At 38.3% G+C, this 23,209-nt stretch overlaps 2 protein-coding genes across 3 annotated transcripts; both read right to left on the bottom strand.

Moving 5' to 3' along the window:
• Positions 1 to 311: 311 nt before the first annotated feature.
• tbc1d10aa (TBC1 domain family, member 10Aa) lies at positions 312 to 18,644 on the bottom strand. 2 transcript variants are annotated; one of them, XM_060881446.1, is made up of 10 exons: positions 18,526 to 18,626; positions 17,441 to 17,751; positions 10,854 to 10,953; positions 8,425 to 8,532; positions 7,996 to 8,102; positions 7,661 to 7,775; positions 7,386 to 7,451; positions 4,326 to 4,515; positions 4,048 to 4,202; positions 312 to 3,885 (listed from the first exon to the last, which is right to left on the bottom strand). In XM_060881446.1, exons 2-10 carry the CDS (start codon positions 17,626 to 17,628, stop codon positions 3,106 to 3,108), a joined length of 1,809 nt encoding a protein of 602 aa, XP_060737429.1. In that variant the 5' UTR covers positions 17,629 to 17,751; positions 18,526 to 18,626; the 3' UTR covers positions 312 to 3,105. The 2 variants fall into 2 exon arrangements, with proteins under 2 accessions (XP_060737429.1, XP_060737428.1); XM_060881445.1 differs by having other exon boundaries at positions 17,441 to 18,644.
• Positions 18,645 to 19,603: 959 nt separating this feature from the next.
• Positions 19,604 to 23,209, bottom strand: myl7 (myosin, light chain 7, regulatory). Its single transcript, XM_060881811.1, has 7 exons — positions 23,099 to 23,209; positions 22,829 to 22,927; positions 22,589 to 22,664; positions 21,814 to 21,918; positions 20,863 to 20,941; positions 20,727 to 20,775; positions 19,604 to 19,779 (listed from the first exon to the last, which is right to left on the bottom strand). The coding sequence occupies exons 1-7, from the start codon at positions 23,099 to 23,101 to the stop codon at positions 19,675 to 19,677; spliced, it is 516 nt and encodes a 171-aa protein (XP_060737794.1). The 5' UTR covers positions 23,102 to 23,209; the 3' UTR covers positions 19,604 to 19,674.

Raw genomic sequence — 23,209 nt, 5'->3', positions numbered from 1 at the left:
AATATAAAATTAAATTGATGAATGATTTGCTTTCAGTAATGGATTTATTCAGTACACTTTGAGAACAGAGAGTGAAAATGAAAATGTTCCCCGAACCAACGAACATCTTTCTCGCCGATACCTGAAAGTCAAAAGCAACGCAGACTGAAATGCCCTGAAATTTTCCGCTGTAAATAAAATCGCAGTCAATCCCGTGACCTTTTGACCCTCATCGTTTCCCACAAGCAGCACAGAGTTAAACTGAGGGACCTGTAACACACATTCATACCAAAACAAAAAAACAAACAAACAAAAAAAAAAACAACCCACACTTTTGTCTGGTTATTGTTTTTATTTAAGTAGCATCTGATTGTACAACATCTACAGAATGAGATTTATAGATTAGACATAAGTGCCATGCTGTTGTTGTTGTGAACATCTCCGTGAACATTCAAATGCCACCTTAACAGAGGACGTGTCTCGAGATGAAGTCTGTCTTAATAAAAAACTCTGTCCTGTAGTTTGTCCCGTGCGACATCTCGAGAGTCCGTCTCATAATTCTGACGAGTCGAGTTGTTTCTCGGTACAGTTTATTAGAATATTGCAAATCGTTAAAGTTTAGCAGTTATGCTATTGAACGTAATATGCTCAGCTTTGACAAAAAGAAAAGGAAGAAATCTGAATCAAAGCTTTAGGAATGTTTACAAAAATAATGTTCGGTTGTTGTGTAGGAAATTCTATAATAATCATTTAACAAAACTGTGTTAAAATTCTCTATTAAAAACAAACAGCGTCACAAAGCTTCAGTAATAAGATTAGAAAATTTATATACGTACAAAAATAAAGTAACAGCTCCCATTAACGTAAGAATGAGTGTAACTAGATGTGATACTAGATGTGGGCAAAACGTGAACAAAAATATTTCTAGGATATTTTTATTTATTTGGTAGATTTTTTTTTTTCCTCCCTCAAGGCAACATAACAGAAGAAACCAAACCCAGAACAAATGAATTAGCAGGTGAGTTACGGGCTGGAGGATTGATTCAGGATCTCCAAGGTCTGGGATTAAAACTTTTACAGCTTTAAATCCGTGCAAAACTGCGTCTTAAATGCAGCTTGCGATGCGTAAAGCACGCAGTCCTGCCCTGAAGAGACGTACTGCGCTGACACTGGAGACTCCTTCCGTAAATCTCAAACTCAGTGCTAAAGACCGCAGGCTTTTCGTAGCTCGAAAGTATCCGATTGTGTAACTCGTCTATCGTTGAGTTCCCTGTCTGATTTGTTACGACGGAACTAAAGGAATCGGAGCAAATTAGTGAGAAGTTGACAGTAGTCTGGTATGAATTATATATATCATATCATATATAGCAGACATTTCATTGAGAAAACGATGTGACTATTTTACAATTATGTCAGACAATTTATGTGTTGCATAAAGAGCAGGATGGAAAAAATCCGCTGAACGAAATACACACGCGTTAGTGTAACAGAAACAAAGTGTTCGTATGAGATTCGTTCGTTAAAAAGACTTCTCGGGCACTTTAGAGTGTTTGTGGACAGTGTGCACACATCTGAATAAAGTCTGCCGTCTAGTGGCCGAGAAGAAAACAGTAAGAAGATGCTGTTCGGTTGACGCGTCGATATACAATTCTACAACATATCGCGCTGTTTAACACACAAGACGAAAACAAAAAAAAAAAAAAAAAAAAAAAAGACATCCGCGCTCAGCGTTCGGGTCAGAAAGAGTCGGTTTTGATAGCAGCGTTGAAAGATTACTTTAAAAATATACATCTTAAATTCGCACTGTGAATGAAGCGTTACTGAATCTAGTGTGTCACGTTTGATGGCTTTAGACTTTAGGCATATGTGCGTAAAATAGTTCAAATAAGACATCGTCGTATTGTACAGTCGTCATATTGTACTAATTCTCTTAACTTATTAAAACACAGTGTGTTTGTGTCGTATTTTAGAAACCAAATTAAAACTGTTGTTAAACATCAGTGCTGCTCCGTTTCGGGTTGCCTCGGCGGATCATCTGGTCTGCATCAGGTTTTACTCTTGATGCCCTTCCTGATGCAGCCCTCGCATTTTATTACAGCCCTCGCATTTTATCCGGGCTTGGGATCGGCACCGAGAGTCGGGACTTGAACCCGGGCTGTGTCGATGAAAGCGGGGGGTCCTGCTACTGGAACCTTAGGAGGTTAATGAATGAATGAATTAAAATAACGAAAGGAAATTCTTATAATCGCCCAGATCTACTAGGCAGGCCGACATTTCCTAAGCTGAGCGTGATATAAAAACCGAATATTAGCACATGTCCATTATGTAGTTTTAACTGAAGTCCGTTAAGGTACAAACTTGTTAAAATGATAGAAGTGAAGAACAGAAAGCGAAGTCAGAGCCTCAGAATTAGAGCCTGAGATCCTAAACCTCGGACGTCGGATCCTCGGATGTGTGGACTCGCGGGTAAAGCTTTTCAGATGTAGAGCCTCGGACACACAAACCTCAGAACCTCTGATAATGCTCTGCATTTTAGCGTTAAGAGTTGGTCTTAAAGTAGTGTGACGCTCCACTTTCCATCAGGTTTAATGACTCCTGGGTCTGAGTACTGAAAAACGTTCTGGCATTTTTAGGTCTATAAATAGTAACTGTAGCTCATCGGGTGCTATGCACAATTTGCCAGTCAATTTGAAGCAATTTATCAGCACCGCAGGGACACTGAAATGGCGGAATGTGAGACGCTGACGATGTGTTTTTACGGCACTTTCTCTGACGCCACTGATCCGAGTTTTTTCATAGTGAAAAATGGAAGAAATACAAGTTTCTTAATAAAAAAAAAAAAAAAAAAAAAAAAAATTGCACCATTTCACTTTCATCCTAATTTTAGTCAATAAGCCACGACGTGTTTGGCGTCTGACTTTCGACGCCAAACATCTCGGATGCCTCTTAGGTGGAAAGTGTGAATGTGATAATAAGAAAAAACATTAGTTTAAGAAATGTCACAGGTTATGTAATAACTGATCCCATGTTCCTACTCAAATTAACAACTGCATGTAAAAAACAATGTCAATATTTCTCCCAAATCTGCAGTGTCCTGTTTCTTCCGAGTCACCAAGTGTGCGAAAGTTACAAGTAGGTGTCCTCTGAGCTGCAGATGCTCTCTGCGGAGTTGTGCAGCACACCGTTTTTGTCCTGGAGCACAGCAGTCGAGTCTTCGTTGTGTGTAAGGAGAGAGCTCGGGTCTGTAGACTGACCCTGAATGGCTGCAGACTTTTCTGTATTATTAGGAAGGTCATCGTGGTCAGGGACGGGTTTTGGAAATAGGACGCGAGGAGAGTCCAGCAGGTGAGGACGCCACTCGGGGGTCGATTCGTGTGCGAGAGAAGGCAGGAGTGATAGATGCTGAAGAGGAAGCGATCCCGGGGTCGGACTGACGGTGGAATTCGATAATGACTGCACGAGTCGCTCTGTAGAAACTTTCGTCTCTCTGACTTGATTTTTCTGCTCTGTAGGGAGCTGGGCTGGATATGATGGAGGATTTGGAAGCACAACGTATTGGTTTTCATTGTTCAGAGGCTGTGTTTCCGATATCGAACCGAGTTTAGACTCGATAGGTAGGGCGTAGGGGTTAGGGATGTTGAGGAGTTGGTTTCTCTTCATGGAACCTCTCTTCTTTTTGAGGCTCGTCTCGGCTATTTCCTTAGGGATCGATGGGAACGGGACGATAATGGAGGGGTTTTGGTGGAGGTCTTGGCGTGTGTGAGGCTCGTTGGATATGATGGCACGAGCACTGTGCATTCTCAGAGGGGGTTTGCGGGTGGGCTCGCCACGCTTCTTTCTCCAGCGCTTCAGCTGCGTGCGGTGCGCACGCTCCACGTCCCGTGCAGAGACCTGCATTTCTAGAACCTACAGCAAAAAAAAAAAAACAGACTTACTGTATTAAATGTCATTCTACCGTACTCAGTGTATCTACATTACTATGGTAACATGTGATACAGAAATAAGAGAACAATTCGTTTCGTCATCATCCTTTTTACTGTTGTTTCCTGGTGTGTGTGTGTGTGTTACCTGGTGCACTAAGAAGGCCTCCTGCATGTATTTGGGTTCAATCGCTCGGAGAACCTCCATGGTCTCATACTGACCCGGACAGGCCTTTAGTTTATCCCGAGTTCCCAGCATGGACTTCAACAACACCAAGCCTACACGGAATATAATCTTTACTCCTACAGAGAGAGAGGGAGAGAGAGAGAGAGAGAGAGAGAATGAATACATTTAAACAGGACCAACTCCACACTGAAAGAAAAGAGTGATGAATATATATCTGTGTGTTTGTGTGTGCATCTGACCATCACAGAGGAACATGTCCCACACTCTGAGGACCGAGGCCCAGGGCAGAGTTCTGGAGAAGGCACACATGAACCACTCCATCATGTAGAGCACAGGTTCGATCTTGTGCTTGTCCAGGTGTCGATACGCCGTCGGACACACGCGCTTCAACAGCGCGTGCAGGATCTCTCCGTCCAGCTGAACGGCCTCCTGCACAGACGTAACCGTTTACGATAAGGGTTAGAACTTATTCTTAAAAGAGAAACCAGCTGAATGGATATTTCATTATACTGCTTTTCACTTACACCAAGTATCCATGAATGTGCGGTTCAAAAATACACAAAAAACTGGCAGCAATATAAAGGAGGAACGAATCAAAACGCAACCACGCACGAACACAAGATGGCGGTGTTGAGTCACCTCATACAGAAGTACAGGGTGGGGTTTGCTGCTCTGAAGTATTTTTTAACAGACCCTATGATTACAAAACAACTAAATACCGAGTACGACTGTTTCCTCTCCCACTTCAGATTGAACTGATCTTCGTTGCCAAAAACGATTTCAGGTCCTTTTTCTCTCTAACTGCACTTCACTGATAAAAAGCTTCTACGTTACTTGGCATCCCTTGATATGAGCCCTGACTCAAGCAGAGATCTGGGACTGTTCAGCGCAGCTGTACTAACTCAACTCATAATAAATAGGCTTCACTCATTAATTGACTTTGACGGCTAAATAAACCGCCACTCACTGGAGAAAGTATGAATCGATCGGCTCGGCTTCCTCGGCTGCACTTAATAAAAGCTCTTACGAAGCCTTGGCAAAGGTGAGTGAGGTCTTGTGTTGTGTTATTGTGTTGTGTTGTTCAAGCTTGTGGAGGAATTAGCATGGCCTCGTTCCAGGACATATATACAGCTCATATTTGTGTTTCAGATGGCTTTTCTGGAACGGCTTTATCACGCTTCTTGTTGATTTAGCTGAAAGGAAAGTTAGTTGAATTTTTTTTTCTTTTGTGTTAACAATATTTACAGAGTTTAAAAAGGGAAATAAAGCACCTCATGCTGTACTTTCTGGATGTTTCAGGTGCTGTTATATATATATATATATATTGCATGAGATAAACAGTAATGTTGTTGTTGTTTCCGCTGCTCCCTGTACGAGGTCGTCATCATCTGGGCCACTTATTTGATTTGGCAAAGGTTTTACGCCAGATGCCCTTCCTGATTTTAAAAGCCCTTAGGTTTTAAAAAGTAAACGTGAAAATATTCCTATTTGTTAGTGTTTTTATAGCGAGCGTACTCACTCAGATAGACATGAAACTCGACTCAGACCGGGTTTAACCGATAATATTGGTCTTCACTTTTTTCAGCATGGCGCTTGAAATCTGGCTCAGACAAATCCCTCAGCCTCATATAATATAATAGCCTAATATAATGAAAGTGTTAAAATTCTTGAACAAATGTTTGAAGTAAAAGGTTTCTGTATCAGGGACACTGACATGCATCTCTATCTCTCCTTTATCTCTCCTGTATAAATCTGATATCTCTCTGATATCCCTACATTATCTCTTTGGTATCTCTCCTTTATTTTTCTGAAATCTCCCCTTTATCTTTCTATCATCTCTCCCTTATCTCTCTCTCTCTCCTTTATCTCTCTGATATCTCTCCATTATCTCTCTGGTATCTCTCCTTTATCTCTGATATCTCTCCATTATCTCTGATATCTCTCCATTATCTCTCTGGTATCTCTCCTTTATCTCTGATATCTCTCCTTTATCTCTCTGGTATCTCTCCTTTATCTCTGATATCTCTCCATTATCTCTTTGGTATCTCTCCATTATCTCTGATATCTCTCCATTATCTCTGATATCTCTCCATTATCTCTCTGGTATCTCTCCTTTATCTCTGATATCTCTCCATTATCTCTCTGGTATCTCGCCTTTATCTCTGGTATCTCTCCTTTATCTCTGATATCTCTCCATTATCTCTCTGGTATCTCTCCATTATCTCTGATATCTCTCCATTATCTCTGATATCTCTCCATTATCTCTCTGGTATCTCTCCTTTATCTCTGGTATCTCTCCATTATCTCTGATATCTCTCCATTATCTCTCTGGTATCTCTCCTTTATCTCTGATATCTCTCCATTATCTCTCTGGTATCTCTCCTTTATCTCTGATATCGCTATTATAAGTTAATAATTGGTCTCTATATATAATAAATTCAATTAGGCCATCCTTAAAAATATTCTTGTTTGCCGTAACCCGACCGACCCTGTCAATTTAGGACCGACTCAATTATTTTTATTTTTTTTTGCTTTAATGTCCGACCGACTTTTTTTTTTTACTCTTCAAACAACTAATACAAAAGCAATTAAATAATATTAATGGGTTCGGGCACCGCTCGACATTGCTTTAACTTGGCACGAAGTTCTGGAAAAACTGTGCCCAGCATCAAAATAAGGTTTGCAATGATGTGCCCGAAGGCACGGGTTGAAGACACAGTCAATGACGTCACGATATGCTAATTTGTTTAAAGTCGTACCTACGTAATCACCATCACCACAATTGTACTTTTTTTTTTTTTTTTTACATTGAAACTTGAAAAAAAAAAAATACCGACCCTTTCTTTTTTTTTTTTACTGTTACTGCAAACCAAAATATTTTTAAGTCTGTTTTTAATCCTTTTAGGGCAGATATTAACTTATCGGTGATATTTTCGAAGCATACATATATTTCTATTACCCCAAAATGAACAAGTCTAGTCTTTCTTTGTCCCTGAATGAAAGGAAAATACTCCTGCATGTGTACATATTTGTCTGGTTGTACAATCCCAGTCTGTGAATCTGTCTGGTTTGCTAGTTTGCCTCAAACCTACAAGAATCTGTTAAACCACTGCTCATTCTGAGTAATTATCATATCCATTATCTGGTGTGTCTTCACCTTCCTACGTAAAACGGGCAGCAGTGTCATTTTGAAACCGCCGTTGTTTTTACCAGAGAGATAATCCTTCTAAATGGTCACAAGACTATCGGTCAGTTTATTGGCTCATGCAGTAGTGAAGCTGTTCTTGTATCAGACTTACCAAGCCAGCACTGTAGTAACCGGGAAGGTATTTCTCACAGATCTGAACAAGACCCCAAAATGCATCCTACACATCAACAGAGAGAGAAACAGATACAGTAAGATTGTGAATTTGGAAAATCCCTACAACATATGAATAGAAAACTCTAAACATATATAAATAATGAGGTAACAAAATATTTGTTTAAGAAAATCATGGAAGCAAGTTTTCAAATGGAGTGAAGTGTGTGAAGTGTGTGTGAAGTGTGTGTAAAGTGTGTGTGAAGTGTGACTGACCTCAGCGGGCATGTGCATGAGCAGCACTGCGGCGATCGGAGCCTGAGCCTGACAGTAACCTTCATCAGGCCTGTAGAGTGTGTATGCCTTTAGCACCCGCAACAGATCCTGCTGCCTATACACACACACACATACACACACAGACACAGACACACAGTCACAGATAGACAACCACATCAGTGAACTCTCTCTCACTCTCTCTGTCTCTCACACACACTCACAATCAGGGATAGACAACCACATCAGTGATCTCTCTCTCTCTCTCTCTCTCTCTCTCTCTCTCTCACACACACACACACACACACAGACACACAGACACACACAGACACACTCACCCGTGTCCAGTTCGTGACACAAACATCTCATGGAAAGGGAACTGTCTGTGTAAATCTCTCTCAATCACATCTATCCACTTTGGATCGCCCTCCTTGCTTTCCAGCTCCTGGAAAAACCACACGCACACGTTATAACAGTTTTATACTGCTGTAACAGAAAAGGAATAATACTCTCTGAGATGATAGAATAACCATCACACCATAAAGTGATGCCATAAACTTCACTTTGAGGCAGGATTCGATTGACACAGGTGTTAATAAGTTTCCTACGGATGCACAGGCTTAAGTGTTTTACTCCTTACACAACTACACAACTTGTGCATTCAGCCTCCAGTACATCCCTATTTCTCCTTATCATTCTATAGAGAGAGATAGAATGTCTGTGCGTGTATGTGTGTGTGTGTGTGTGTATGTGTGTGTCACTCTGACCTTGAATATTGTGCTGTTTTGCTCCTTCTTTACTTTCCCTCCTGACAGGTAAAGCCAGGCTCTGCCTCTAATCGATGGAGGGATTCCTTTCTGACATCGCAGTCTCACCTGTATATGTATGTGTGAGGAACATCATTAGACACACAATCCACATGTGGGCATGCATGAACACACACACACACACATTACAATGCATATGTTAACACTGTGCACAGTGTGCAGTGTTTTCAAAGTAATACAAAGCAAGACAATACAGTTACGTATGAATACACACACACACACACTCACACTCACACACTCACACATTCCGTAATCACATGCTTCAGTAAGATCGATTACAAAATTTCAGAAATGCGTCTTTGAGCATAGGCTAAAAAGATTTATTAGTATTTAACAGTATTTTACTGTTTTTCTAATGAAGGTCCTGATAAACATCAAGTTTTACTCCCATTTTTGATTTTGTTTTTAAAGAACAATTGCTTGAATAGAAAGAACATAAAAAAATCTAGTGCACAGAGCTGAGCTCATCACTAGATTTTTAATAATAATAAATAAATGGACTGTAAATAAGTCCAATAATAAATACACTAATGTTTAAAATAAATAAATACATAAATAAACAATTAAATAAATAACAGAACAATTCAGAAAATAAATAGCTCTTAAAATTGACTTTTTAAAATTCATTGTGAGAAATAAATAATGAATTCACCCATTGGATCGATAAGAATTTTGATAAAACTATGTTATAAACACATAGGGGAGGTCTGGTGGCATGCAGATTTTTTTCTCTTTCATCAAACATTACAAGTAAAGAAAAAGAAAGTGACAAACGGCTCCATTACGCAAAAACAAAAAACAAAACAATGAACTGATATGTTACACAACACACACTCATACACATGCAAACACACATTACAAGTGCAACCATGACAGATCAGGAAAACCTGCAGCTGAATTCTAAACCTCCTCGTTACCTGAGATTTCATCAGCCCAAACAGAGGCTTTAGAGAGCTTGAGAGAAGAAAGAGTGACACACACACACACACACACACACACACACACACCAGTTGTGTGAGGACAGTTCAGTTCAGTGAGATGCCGTACTTGTTCAGACACAACACTGCTAATGAGGCAGTGAGGCAATGTGCCAGTTTCTGAGGAATTAAAGTCTCCAGAATGGATAAATATAGTAGAGAAGTCTGAAAGATGAAGGAGAGATATCAGAGAGATAAAGAAGAGAAAGAGACATAAAGGAAAGATATCATAGATAAAGGAAAGATATCAGCGAGAAAGGAGAGATAGTGAGATAAAGGAGAGATATCAGAGATAAAGGAGAGAAAGATACATAAAGAAAAGATATCATAGATAAAGGAAAGATATCAGCGATAAAGGAGAGATAGTGAGATAAAGGAGAGATAAAGGAGAGAAAGAGATATAAAGGAAAAAGATCATAGATAAAGGAAAGATATCAGCGATAAAGGAGAGATAATGAGATAAAGGAGAGATAAAGGAAAGATATCAGAGATAAAGGAGAGAAAGAGACATAAAGAAAAGATATCATAGATAAAGGAAAGATATCAGCGATAAAGGAGAGATAGTGAGATAAAGGAGAGATAAAGGAAATATATCAGCGTTAAAGGAGAGATAGTGAGATAAAGGAGGGATAAAGGAAAGATAACAGTGATAAAGGAGAGATAGTGAGATAAAGGAGAGATATCAGCGATAAAGGAGAGATAGTGAGATAAAGGAGAGATATCAAAGATAAAGGAGAGAAAGAGACATAAAGAAAAGATATAGATAAAGGAAAGATATCAGCGATAAAGGAGAGATATCAGAGATAAAGGAGGGATAGTGAGATAAATAAGAGATATCATAGATAAAAGAAAGATAACAGAGATAACGAAGAGATAGTGAGATAAAGGAGAGATATCAGAGATAAAGGAGAGATACCAGAGAGATCAGAGATAAAGGAAAGATACCAGAAAGATAATGGAGAGATATCAGAGAGATAAAGGAGAGATAGAGAGATAAGGGAGAGATCATAGAAAGATAAAGGGGAGATTTCAGAAAAATAAAGGAGAGATACCAAAGAGATAATGTAGGGATATCAGAGAGATATCAGATTTATACAGGAGAGATAGAGATGCATGTCAGTGTCCCTGGTACAGAACCCTTTTACTTCAAACATTTGTTCAAGAATTTTAACACTTTCATTATATTATTTCTTAGTGTTAATGCAGTCATTATTATTATTATTATTATTATTATTATTATTATTATTATTATTATTATTATTATTAAAAGAGCAGAAACTATTGAAACCAAAACCTCTTCTTGTTCCATGAGCAGGTACAAACTGTTAACCCCCAGTCCACTTGTAGGTCCAACTAATTCATCAATTCTGCACTGATAAACGTCTCTTTTACCTTCTTAAATCTCTTGTTGATCCATTTGTCCCAGTCCTTCAGCATATCCAACCATTTCAGCTCTCTCTGCCTTAACACCGCCGGGGGAACTTCCTCAGCTCTGGTGAACAAACCCAGACGCAAACACACAGTGAGCAAGACATAATCAAAGTCTAATAATAAATAGATTAACACGCGCGGCGTTATTTATCGGAGCCAAAGAAAACCCTCGATATGGCGAAAGGAGAAGTATATTTTGGAAAAGCTGTACTGTAACATCAGGAGAAAGTGAGGCAAGTTTCACAACACTGAGCAAAATCTCCACGAACGCTCACGTACACAGAAGACTGGAAATGAAGAAGCGGAAGTTCTTTTTTCTCCCTTCTTCACCTAGGACAACATTTATCCTTCTAATAGCACCTCAAATCACACAAAAAATATTAGAAGACATTATTTTTCAGATTCTGTAGCTAACAGCGATACGATCGGCGAAAGGTTTCTTACAAAATGTTCGAATCTTAGTCCGAGCATGTTGATTATTTACTGATTATTTTCCTTATTAATTCAAACCTGTCAGAGATTTATTTCTTACTCTGATTTATTAATTTTCTCGATTTCTTTTCTTTCATTATCGAACGGCTAAATTGCATAGCTTGCCTTAACACCTTTGTGTAAACAATACCATAAATTGTACGTCATTTTCCTGTAACGCCGCTTAAGCTTATTCGAGAAAGCAACCCAATACAATGATATTTTGAAACTCGCCACATCCGCCCATGTACTAATCGCTGCCTCGATACATGCACGCACGTGGCTCAGACAGGAATCCGCAGCACTATGCTGTTGTTTGGCGCAAAGTCGTCCTGCTGGTTTCGTTTGTTCTTCTTTATCCACGTTTGAAATATACTGGAAGTGTGTAACAAGTTTCAACAAACTCACAAAGATGAAACAGAGTTTCTTTATTCCTGTTTGGTCTCTTTTTCCTTCTACCCTTTTTTTTTTGTGCGTGTCTAAAATGATAATAATCCTCCATATAATCTGAAACGAGATTACATTTTGTTCTGTCTGCTAAAACGTTTGCACGCAAGTTCCTGTAATTACGGCCCAGACGTGGACGTGACGGACGTTTGTAGTAACGTCTGTTCTCCTACAATCAGGAGGAAAAAAAAATCTGTATCTTTCTTTTTCTTTTCTTTTTCTGTATCTGATTAATCAGCAGCTCATACAGATTGCACTGCACGTGAGCTATTACTAATTAAGCCGCGATCTAACAAACTCATCTGAACTTTGAAAGTGCTACGTGACTAACGCTTAGTAATGATCGTGATGAACACAATAAGCAAAATTCAGTGATTATGCAGATCGAGACTCGGACACTGAAATCCCTCTTATGTCCTAAATTCCAGCAACCGAGCTCACTAGCTAACAAAAAGTTTGAGATCTCCTAGCATGGCCAAGTTTGACAACCTAAAGCTAGATTTATATCAGGAAGCAACGTTTATTACTTACGTCACTCTGCCTTACCTAAAGAGATGCTGTGACAATACTGTTCTTTTACCTGTTCCTTTTGGTCTGTCTTATATACACGCAGGCTTCTGAGTTTTTAAGTAGTTAATTAATCTGATGAGGAGGGCACGGTGGCTTAGTGGTTAGCACATTCGCGTCACACCTCCAGGGTTGGGGGTTCGATTCCCATCTCCACCTTGTGTGTGTGGAGTTTTCATGTTCTCCCCGTGCCTCGGGGGATTCCTCCAGGTACTCCGGTTTCCTCCTCCGGTCCAAAGACATGCATGGTAGGTTGATTGGCATCTCTGGAAAATTGTCCCTAGTGTGTGATTGCGTGAGTGAATGAGTGTGTGTGTGTGCCCTGCGATGGGTTGGCACTCCGTCCAGGGTGTATCCTGCCTTGATGCCCAATGATGCCTGAGATGGCACAGGCAGAGGAGGCACAGGCTCCTTTAGTTCGGATAAGCGGTAGAAGATGAATGAATTAATCTGATGTTTCTTACAGAGCTAAACTGGTAGCTCTAAGCTTCGAATCATAACACAAGTACGATGCTGATCATATAATCAAAAAAAAAAAAAAAAAAAAAAAGAAAACACCTCGTCCTACGGTTTTACTAAAAAAAGATGTAAAATCTTACTACATGGTTTTCCCTTTTTTTTCAAGGCGAGTACATTTGCGGTAAGGCAGAACTGTGAGTATCACAGTAACGTGGAAATGATGCAACATATGAAGAGAGGAAAAATAAAACAGGGGCCAAAAATCTGCCAAATCAGAACTCGAGTAAATCAGGAAGGAAAGAGAAAGAATGCAAACTTTGCTTTTCCTTTCAAGCAGGTAATGAATGCTTTAGAAAATCAGGATAGGGTTTGAACCGGAGATTCGCTCTGGCTTTTAGAGACGGTTTGTGTGTGTGTGTGTGACCTCGGGGCTTCGAAACGCCCATAAACCAGAGCAAACAGGAAGCATGGTGTCCACTCAGCATAACGTAGAGCCGCCTGATCAACTATTTCACACTCCAGCTCCACTATGTGCGTTGTACATAACTCCAGATTTCATCGTTCTGTATTTAAAGTCTGATCATACCATCTGGAACCAGTGAGAGGACCAAGAAGTTCCAAGAAGCACTAACTTTACCCTTGGATCCAATTATTATACCAATCTTTGACATTTGAATGATTCGTGCCTTTGAAGCTCCGCCCCCCAGAAATAAGGATAAGCTGTAATGTTGAGTGTCTATAAAAATCAGTGACAACAGCAGCATCGAATCACAAAACAAGGAAGCATGATCCGCTGACTGTCACTGAGCAGCAGAGATTTCTGTGTCTGGGTTCAAGCTTCCACTCGTTTTGGTTCTTTATTCATTACTGACACACTTGGCACAACACCCAGTGCTTCTCCTTCTCAGAGGGTGAGGCCAATGTGAGGCGTAATAAGTGACTGCTCGCTTAGAAAAACATCACAGAGTTTCCGCTCGACTTCCTGCGATGATTCAGAAGCACATATGGTCATCGTTGGCCCTCGAGGGCGTGTCCGGGGCTTAAACGGCTAAAGCCGCTATATAGACATGTCACGCAGGCGTCGAGGTAGCGGATGGGTCTTAACAGAAAACAGGCTCGACCTGACAAACAACCGAACTGTTAGAAAGAGATTTCCATCCTTAAACATACACCTGGCTCAGGAATCAAAGCACGCAAACAAACATTACGGTATCTTCCTCTTGCTTCCAATAGCACACAATACCCTGATCCCTCCAGATTTAAAATCATGCGCTTTACCAAACAAAGAAACACCTAAAGTCGTTGATATGGTGACGTTTTCCACACAAAGATTTTCTAACACTGAGAGTTTCTTGTTAATTAGACACATTCGCTATACCTTAAGAGATAAGAACAGAAGCTAATGTGTTTGGTGAACGTTATGCAACTTTAAATATAACTATAAACCTCTATCAAAATGTACAATGTCTTTCTTAACATTGAAACCGTTACTTGACGAATTGAGAAACCACACAGCCGCTGATTATTTACATAATCTTGGGGGAATAAAACCGAGGTGGGAGTAAGTCACACATGTGTAAGTCACAAGTCATGAATGTCAAGTCAAAGTCACGTCGAGTCTTTTTTAATATTTATCAAGCAAGTCTCAAATTTGCGACTTAAGTGTGACTCGAGTCAAGTCGAGTCGGCCATCTCTGAATCATTTAACTCAAGTCCGAGTCAAGTCTCAAGTCATGAATGACAAGTCAACGTCAAGTCGATTTTTTTTTTAAATATTTGTCAAGCAAGTCTCAAGTCTCAAATTTGCGACTTAAGTCTGACTCGACTCAAGTCATATGACTCGAGTCCCCCATCTCTGGAATAAAAGACTCATTTGACTTGCAAGATAAATTATATTATAATACACATTTTACTTAATAATTGTCAAAAACTATTCCAGATATCGTTAGTGAATACGGCCAGAACAAACCTCCCTCCCTCCCTCTGAAAATTGTATAATTTTATGAACATTTTCACCTATATCCTTCATATATTTTTTAACATATACATCTTCTAAATCATAACATTAAACCGGCTGAAATTGACATTTTGCATTTGCATCAGTATCTTTGTCTGTTTTAACCTCATAGTCTCACGGGAGCTGCTTCCATATTTTCCCTTATGAGGGGATGTTGAAAAACTTGCCTAATTAAGACGCTCTGACTCAGTGCCATAACTTGCCATACTAACTCACGCTTGACCTGAGTAGTGGAAATAATCCACGTGGTGTTAATCTCCACACTGCTGAAGTGACACTAAATACACAAGCAGGCATGTAGCTAGTTAGCGGAGTGCGCTCAGAAGGCGCTCCGTAAACACGACATCCGGCTCATAAAGAGAGAGAATGACCCATAGTTAGTCTCCTGGGGGTTTCTTCACTTATCTCTGAGCGCATGACTGCAATATGTAAGCAACTGGCTTTCTTCCCTTTCTTCCTCCAGACCACACAGACACACCGAGGCCTGTGCTCGTAATCATTTATGCAGTGCACTGTGAGATTCAACTCGCTGTGTAGTTTTACGGCGGAAAACACTCAGCTCCGGTTTGAAACATTCCCACCAAGAATTTAATGTCTATCTGATCACGTCTGTCGTTTCTCGCTTGCCTTGCCTGACTTGTCTGTCACTGATAAGGAAAACATACAGTAGAATCTACTGTCAGTGAATGACGTTGGGCAGCTTCTTATCACTCTGCTGTCTCAGCTAGTCTCCACAGTGACCAACATCCAAAGACAACGAGACAGGAGTGAAGCAACCGGGCAAGAAACTTCTAATCGAAAGTTTATGAATAACTGTAATAATTGTCGATATAACAACTGTCGATATACGCTCATCGGACACAGGAACGCCTGTACGCCGACTCGTCCCTGCAATTATCTAATCGGCCAGTCATAAAATCTGCTAGATCAGATAGATCAGCTGGCTTGAGTAGTTCAGATGATCTCCTGGGATTTTCACTAGCGTTTTCATTTGAGTTTAATCAGAATGGTGCAATAAAGAAAAAGCATCCAGTGAGAAGCAGCTTTGTAGACTTACTGTAGACGTCTTGATGATGAGAGAGATCAACAAAGATTTATGACAAAAAAGTCTTATGTCACCATCTTGTGTAAAACTAATCAAGTCCAAACAGGGGTTTACATTTACGTTTCATGACATTTAGCATACAATCTTATCCAGAGTGGCTTACATTTAAGGGTTAAGGTCCTTGCTCAGGGTCCAAGCAGTGGCAGCTTGGTAGACCTGTGAATCGACCTCATGACTGCTTCTAATCAGCAGTCCATCACCTTAATGTTTAGGCTATCGCATCCCCTAGATTAAGACTAAACGTGCTGATTAAAGCTAAAGTTGATGCTGCGGTTTGAAAAGCTGGATTTTACATATTTTTCATTCCGATCAACTTATGCTGAGAACGCATGTTACTGTATGTTGTCAGACAACGCAAAACAGATCAGTATCAACGTATCGACCGATACCTCACAGCTCTGACAGCAATGCTGTAATGCAAACAGCAAACGAAATCAGCAAATCAAAACTACATGAACAAGTAATTCAACAAAACTTGCAGTACTGCCATGATATACACTGACCTGCTACATAGCAACAAAGAGGGTCTAGGAGAGCTTTTACTAGTGTACGCTTCCTTCCGATAACTGTGAATTCGGTTTTTTAGTGAAATCTTACACCATATGGATTAAAATAAAGCATTGACGTTTTATTTTTATCATCAGAGGAACAGCTTGTGGGATACATGCTGGCTTGTGTGCAAAGGTTTGCACGCAATGAGGACAAAACTAAGACAGAACAAACTGTGTTTTGTCCCAAACAACACAGTTAATGTGCTTCAGATGTAACAAAAGAACATATATGTGCGAGTGTGGAAGTGATAGCTCAGTCGGAAGGTTGCGAGTTTGAATCCCAGGACCCGCAAGCTGCCGCTGTTGGGCTCATGAGCAAGGCCCTTAACCCTGAACACCTCAGATGTATAAATGTATAAATGAGATAACCATAATTTTCTCTACATAAGGGCACCTGCCAAATGCTGTGAATGTAAGTTAGAGTATTATTAGTGAGATTTGCATAACGATTTTTTTAGTTATTACTTATAAATAAGTATTACTCATTTGCATAGCAATCTTTCCTGTTTATTACAGCCTCCACCCAGTTACACATTTTCTGGAAGGCTTTTGAATTGACTCTGTTGGTTGTTTTCTGCACAGTGGCTCCATGTGAAAAATTTAGGATAAGTTCTATTTTTCATCCATCAGTGCTTTACTGAAATAACGTTTCATTAATGCGAGACTTTTCTAAACCAACTCTGCTGTTTTTCAAGTTTTTCATGAAACGTTGTATTGAGCAACACGTCCGTTCTAGGCATAAATTGATCAGAGTGGACGATTAGATCGAGGGAAGTTCAAATCCGATCAAATCCGATCTGACGGCCATTCTGCGATACTCATCCTCAATATCAGATTATACAGAAAACTCCAATCTGTAAATCGTAGATATTTAATCACAACTTAAATAAATACTTGTGTCTTTATCCTGCAGGTGATACGTCATACTTACGATTCGGCTGAATACTTCTGTGCTCCTCCGATAAAGCCGTACTTGTCTGTCTCTCTGTAGCCTGGCATGCCATTGAGCTCGGAGTCAGAGCCCAGAGAGCTTTCTCCATCGTCTCCAAAATGACTGCCCTCCGTCTGCAAGCTCACCGTGTCCAAGCTCTGATCGCCGTTCTCATCATCAGCCATCATTACGCTCACAGTTTAGGCCATCAAATTTTATCCACAAGAGACAAGAAAGACCGAATAAATCTGCAAACTCCAGGATGCTATGCGTACAGGAACATGTCTGATATCCACAGCTTGCATATATTACTATGAAAATTACAGTGACAAGTTTTAGAAGATTTTACAGTAGAGTATCTTGTTATTAAAAATTATTTTTTAAAATTAATTCTATTTTTTAATTTGGAAAAAAAATTTGGAAAAAAATTAATTTGGATTGTTTTTTTTTTTAATACGAAGATACTTTTGTAATTTTTAATTTTTTTTTTTAATTTTATTACCATGTATTTTAAATCACAATTAAAACCAGGTTCAAACCCAATAACTTTTACGTGTATTAAACTAAATATATATATATAAAAAAAAACTTCCAGTAAAAATTTGTTTCGAAACGCAAAACGCTTATAATTTTACACTTTAAAAGTAAAACGTGTAAAGTTTTAAGTTAATAGCGACATTTGAAGCTTAGTGTATAACTTTTCCTGTCAAAAAACAAACTGTCAGATTTTTAGCTTTTAGCAACATGCTAACCAGAAAAAAAAGACTAGCCTAGCGACGTGTCATTCAATGTAACGTTAACGTTAGCCGACAAGCTAAGATGATCTCATTAGACAGCTATAGAATTATAAATAAACATATATATATGTATATATATATTATTTAAAAATAACTCCGTAAATATTCAGCATGCAGTATTTTCCCAGATACACAAGCTATTTAAGTTGTCATGTTATTCTTTCAGCTCGAGCTAACGAGCTAACGAGCTAACTTTATCTAGATGCTAAAACTTAGCATGCTAACTACTTAGATTCTATCAAAACACAAACAGCGTCTCGTCATCTCAAAATAAACACATATAGCTACCGAAAGTTTACTTTAAACTTCCCGTGGTGAGCAAATATACACGATAAATCCAAAAAACGCCTTCCATTATGAGAAAGTAGCCCCGAAACGTCATATTCGTGTTATACCACAAGAGTTTTTTTTTCACACCCACATTATTTAATGTCCCACCTCCTGCTCTGGGATTGGTCAATGCCCTACAGAATGCTTCGTTCTGATTGGTTATATTATAAAACACTCTGAAAAGAAACGCCAATTGGACATTTCAGAGGCTTAAACTAGGAGAAGTAGGCGGGATTTACGGAATGTGGGTGGGAAACGTAACCGTGCAAACAGCCACAAAAAAATAAGTGTTTGACAGATATGCGCATGCGCATTGCATTGCCGCTTGCTTTAGCATATCGCGTTGCGTGAATGATGTTTTGTTTTTAACATATATTTTATAATCATATAATATATTTTTAAAACTCTTTAAAGAGACACGTTTAAAGAGAAACTCAAGATGTGTTCGAATATTAAACGCTTTAAAAGTTGACTTCAATCTGACTTACAGCTTATTTTCTTGACTTAAAAGCGGTCACGTGCTGCCATCTAGAGCATGCTTTTAGAAGATCTTATAACATTTACATTCATACTTTTAATTGTGGCATCCAAATAGACAATGCTTTGTACTTTCCTATTAAAAGGTGCTCATGTAAATGACTCAGTGCAATTATACTGGGTAATTGTTGTATAATAAGGCAAAGCAAATAAAAAATATATATAACACTTTATAATAACAGAAGAACAAGAAATACACTATTATATGTGTGTTTTGGGGTAAAGGTTTATTGACAGAATATAACAACTGCACTTAGACTTAAATTATAATTGAATTTTGACTGAATGGTTTTCAGTCAAAACATGAGATTCTTGTCTGTAATAATTGCATATAAACTATAGGTGGGGTAGCTAGAGATTAGACTGGAGAACGTTGGAATATTCCTTTAATGCTGATTATTATTATTATTATTATTATTATTATTATTATTATTATTATTATTATTATTATTATTATTGAAATACTGCTCTCCTCCCACAAACGCACACAGAGTCCACACTAATTGCACTTTTTTTATCCAACAGCCATTTCAACATGTTCAAGGTTCATCTATGTTATTTGTATTTTCTTTACGATTCCTCTTTCTCATCCCCATGTGTGATAATATAACAAAGAGATTTGTAGTCGATATTCCCAGACACGTCGATCGGGGCCAAGGAAAAAGCCTGTTCCACCTGGATAAGATATGAAGAAATACAAAACCCATTATAATTTCTTTTAAATAGAAGAACAGCTATAACAATCCCCTGTTGAGAGTCTCTGCACTAATACTCTACTTTTATACCTTTTGACACAGGTAGGCAGTAATAAATACCATGTCGAAGGTAAAGTTGCTCAGCAACTGCTATATCGAGCATAAAGCCAGCAATTTGACGATTTATACCTCTTGCAAGCATAGTATTTGGTTAAACAAGGCAAACATGTTAGGTATATCCACTTTTCACTTTATATAATGTTAAAACATAAACCTGTGCTGCTGAATCACTAACTATAGGCAGAATAACATTAATGCTAGTAAAATGAACAAAAACTGCTTTTAAAATGATTTACTTTATAAAATACAATGCAAATAATAATACTGTGGGCTTTTTTTAAGGCAAAATTTCATTGGATTATTGTTTTATAATTTTGGGACCCAAAAGAGTCGACACTTATTAGCGAAGCGAGCCAAATGAATTAACTCACTGGAAATTCTTATCACTACTCAACACATAGCGAAATTTCCAAACATGTGTTGTTGTCTTACAGTACTTACAGATTTAAATCACATATAATATTAAAGAATGGATGGGGAAAAAAGGTTAGTCATCAATGAGATGAAAACGACACACAATGTGTTGACCTATGCATGTAATTTCGATAATTAAGTGTTTTTTTTTTCACAATAATTTCCAAATTTTGAGAAAAATATGGTTGTTCTCTTGTGTTTTGTCTTATTTATACCCTCACATTTACCCCTTCACATTTTTTTCCCCTGTCGCTATGCCCACAGTTTTTCAGTTGCCTAGCAACAGTGTACTTTACACTTTAACCAGTTAAGTAACCAATTAAGTGCTAAATGAATATATATATATCTAAGACAGCTCCAAAGTTGGCCATGAAACAATGAGAACAAACAAACCTCTTCTGCTGTGAACTTATCTGCCTGGTTCATCAGAAGCCTTCTGAACCTGAGATGAGGAAAAATATCTTGTGAATTCTTGACTTTCAAATTTAGATAGAAATAAAACTTCTATGATTTGTCTATGCACACTCACTCATCCTTCTTGACAAAGCCGGTGCTCTCGGGGTCGAAGAGCTTGAATGCGTTGAGAATGGTGTCCTCTGGGTCCGTACCTGTACGAAGAAATGTCGGTCAGCTCGAGATGAGTCCTAATGGTCAGTTACATACTATAATAATCAACATTTAAAATTATCAGCATGAAATGAGTTCAATTCAGGGGTTTTGTGTTACTGAGGTAAAAAAATAAAAATAAAAAAAATGAACAGAATTGTTGTATAAAGTATAATACCACAGCACAGTTTAAAGTTTGTATCTGAAACTTTAGCAAGTATTATTATTATAAATTTATATTATTACTACTAATAATAATAAGTTAATAAATAGTTTAATAATATTAATAATAATATACTATATATAATAATATTATACAGTTCATAAACAGGAACTTCTGCTTAATAATAACTGAATTCTCTGTAAAGTGATGCTGTGATTCTTTTGAGAGCGAGAGAGAGAGAGAGAGAGAGAGAGAGAGAGAGAGAGAGAGAAGGAGAGAGAGAGCGAGAGAGAGAGAGAGTGTGTGAGAGAGAGAGAGAGAGTGAGAGAGAGAAAGAGAGAGAGAGAGAGAGTGAGAGAGAGAGAGTGTGTGAGAGAGAGAGAGAGAGTGAGAGAGAGAAAGAGAGAGAGAGAGAGAGAGAGAGAGAGAGAGAGAGAGAGAGAGAGAGAGAGAGAGAGAGAGAGAGAGAGAGAGAGAGAGAGAGAGCATGTTTAAGACAGCTATGACATAAGTGATAACAGAGAACTTTTTTGTCTCTCAGACATTTCACAGCAATAACTCCATCACTAAGCTGTTAAAATTTGTGTTATTTCAAATTTGGTCTCTCGTCTGTTGTGTTATTCTTTATTTAAACACTACTCACTTTGTTTGAACACCACAATAAACTAAATGTTTCTTTGTATTCAGTCTAAAATGTTCAGGTTTTCATACCATTAAGTTTTTCTCCAAAGAGAGAGAGGAAGACCGTGAAGTTGATGGGGCCTTTCCCCTCTGCCAACATGGCATCCAGTTCCTCGTCACTTACGTTCAGTTTTCCTTAGAGAGGACGATAAGGAGAGAGATAACGGGCAGGTTTTTTAGTTGTGGAAATGGTATATCTTTGTTTTTTTAATCTATACATGTCAATGATTTCAGTATACTTAAAGGAGAAGTCAGTGATTTTGGCAGAAATTTACAGAACTGTAGCGTTCTTAAAATCCACACGTATTACCCGAGCGCCTGAATGTGAACTCGTAGGTAACAAAGTTATCTTTATTATCTTCTGTTAGATTTCTGGTTTAACCCCTTAAATGTTCAGCATTCTTCAAAATCTTACCTATTTCCTTTAGTTCTCATCTTCAAACTCAGACATTAATGATATCTGATTTTTTTTTCTTTTCAGATATTTTAACTTTTGACCTTGACACAACAGTGTTATCAATACTGAAGAACCTGAAAATTGATCATTAAAACCCTTCAATTAAATTTATTATCATGTGTAAAAAAATATTTTATTTCTTTGAAAAATCACTGAATATTTTTGTTGTTTGTTTAATCATTTAGAACAATGTTTTCTTTATATTTCTTTATACTTTATATTTCGTTTTAACATAAAACGAAATTTTTTTTTACGTTTCACTGTTTCATTCTTTTTTTCTTTCTTTTTTTTTTTTTAGCTAAAATATTTTGTATGTAAAACTTAAAATTTAACAATCTAATATCATACCTAATTGTCCGTAAGTCTCCTTCAGGTCTGATTTCTTAATCACACCGTCTCGGTCCTGATCAATGCAGCCAAAAGCCTGTAAATAAACCCATGATAATATATATTTATATATAAATATATGTATTCTACTGCGGTATGAGATTAAAATAGAATATTAAATATTTTATATTTGATTGACGATTCATGAATCATGATCATATTCCTGATTGATTGATAGTTATTACGGTAAATATGCCTTACCTCTTTGAACTCCTGAATCTGTGACTGCTCAAACATGGCGAAAACGTTAGAGGAAGCCCGCTGGGTGTTCTTTCTCTTCGCTGCTGTTTTCTTACTCGCCTGGTGAAAGGAAGCAAAGATTTAAAACACAAAGCATTGCAAAGCATTCTATTTATTATAGACTTAGTGAACAGCAGTTTATTACGACTTTGTAGAAATACAATTTTCAATATTTCATTTCATTTGTTGTTGCTGTCCATTCTGGGATATGTAAAAATGGTGCAGGCTCACCATGTCTGCTGGTTCCTTGTAGTTCTGTGTGTGTGTGTGCGTGTGTGTGAGTGTGTCCGGGTCTGTGGGAGCTGATAGGGGCTTTATGTATAGCTCACCTTATCACTAAGC

The sequence above is a fragment of the Tachysurus vachellii genome, chromosome 11 (genome assembly GCF_030014155.1).
Source record: "Tachysurus vachellii isolate PV-2020 chromosome 11, HZAU_Pvac_v1, whole genome shotgun sequence".
NCBI lineage: Eukaryota > Metazoa > Chordata > Actinopteri > Siluriformes > Bagridae > Tachysurus > Tachysurus vachellii.
This window is presented reverse-complemented; position numbering and strand designations above follow the sequence as displayed.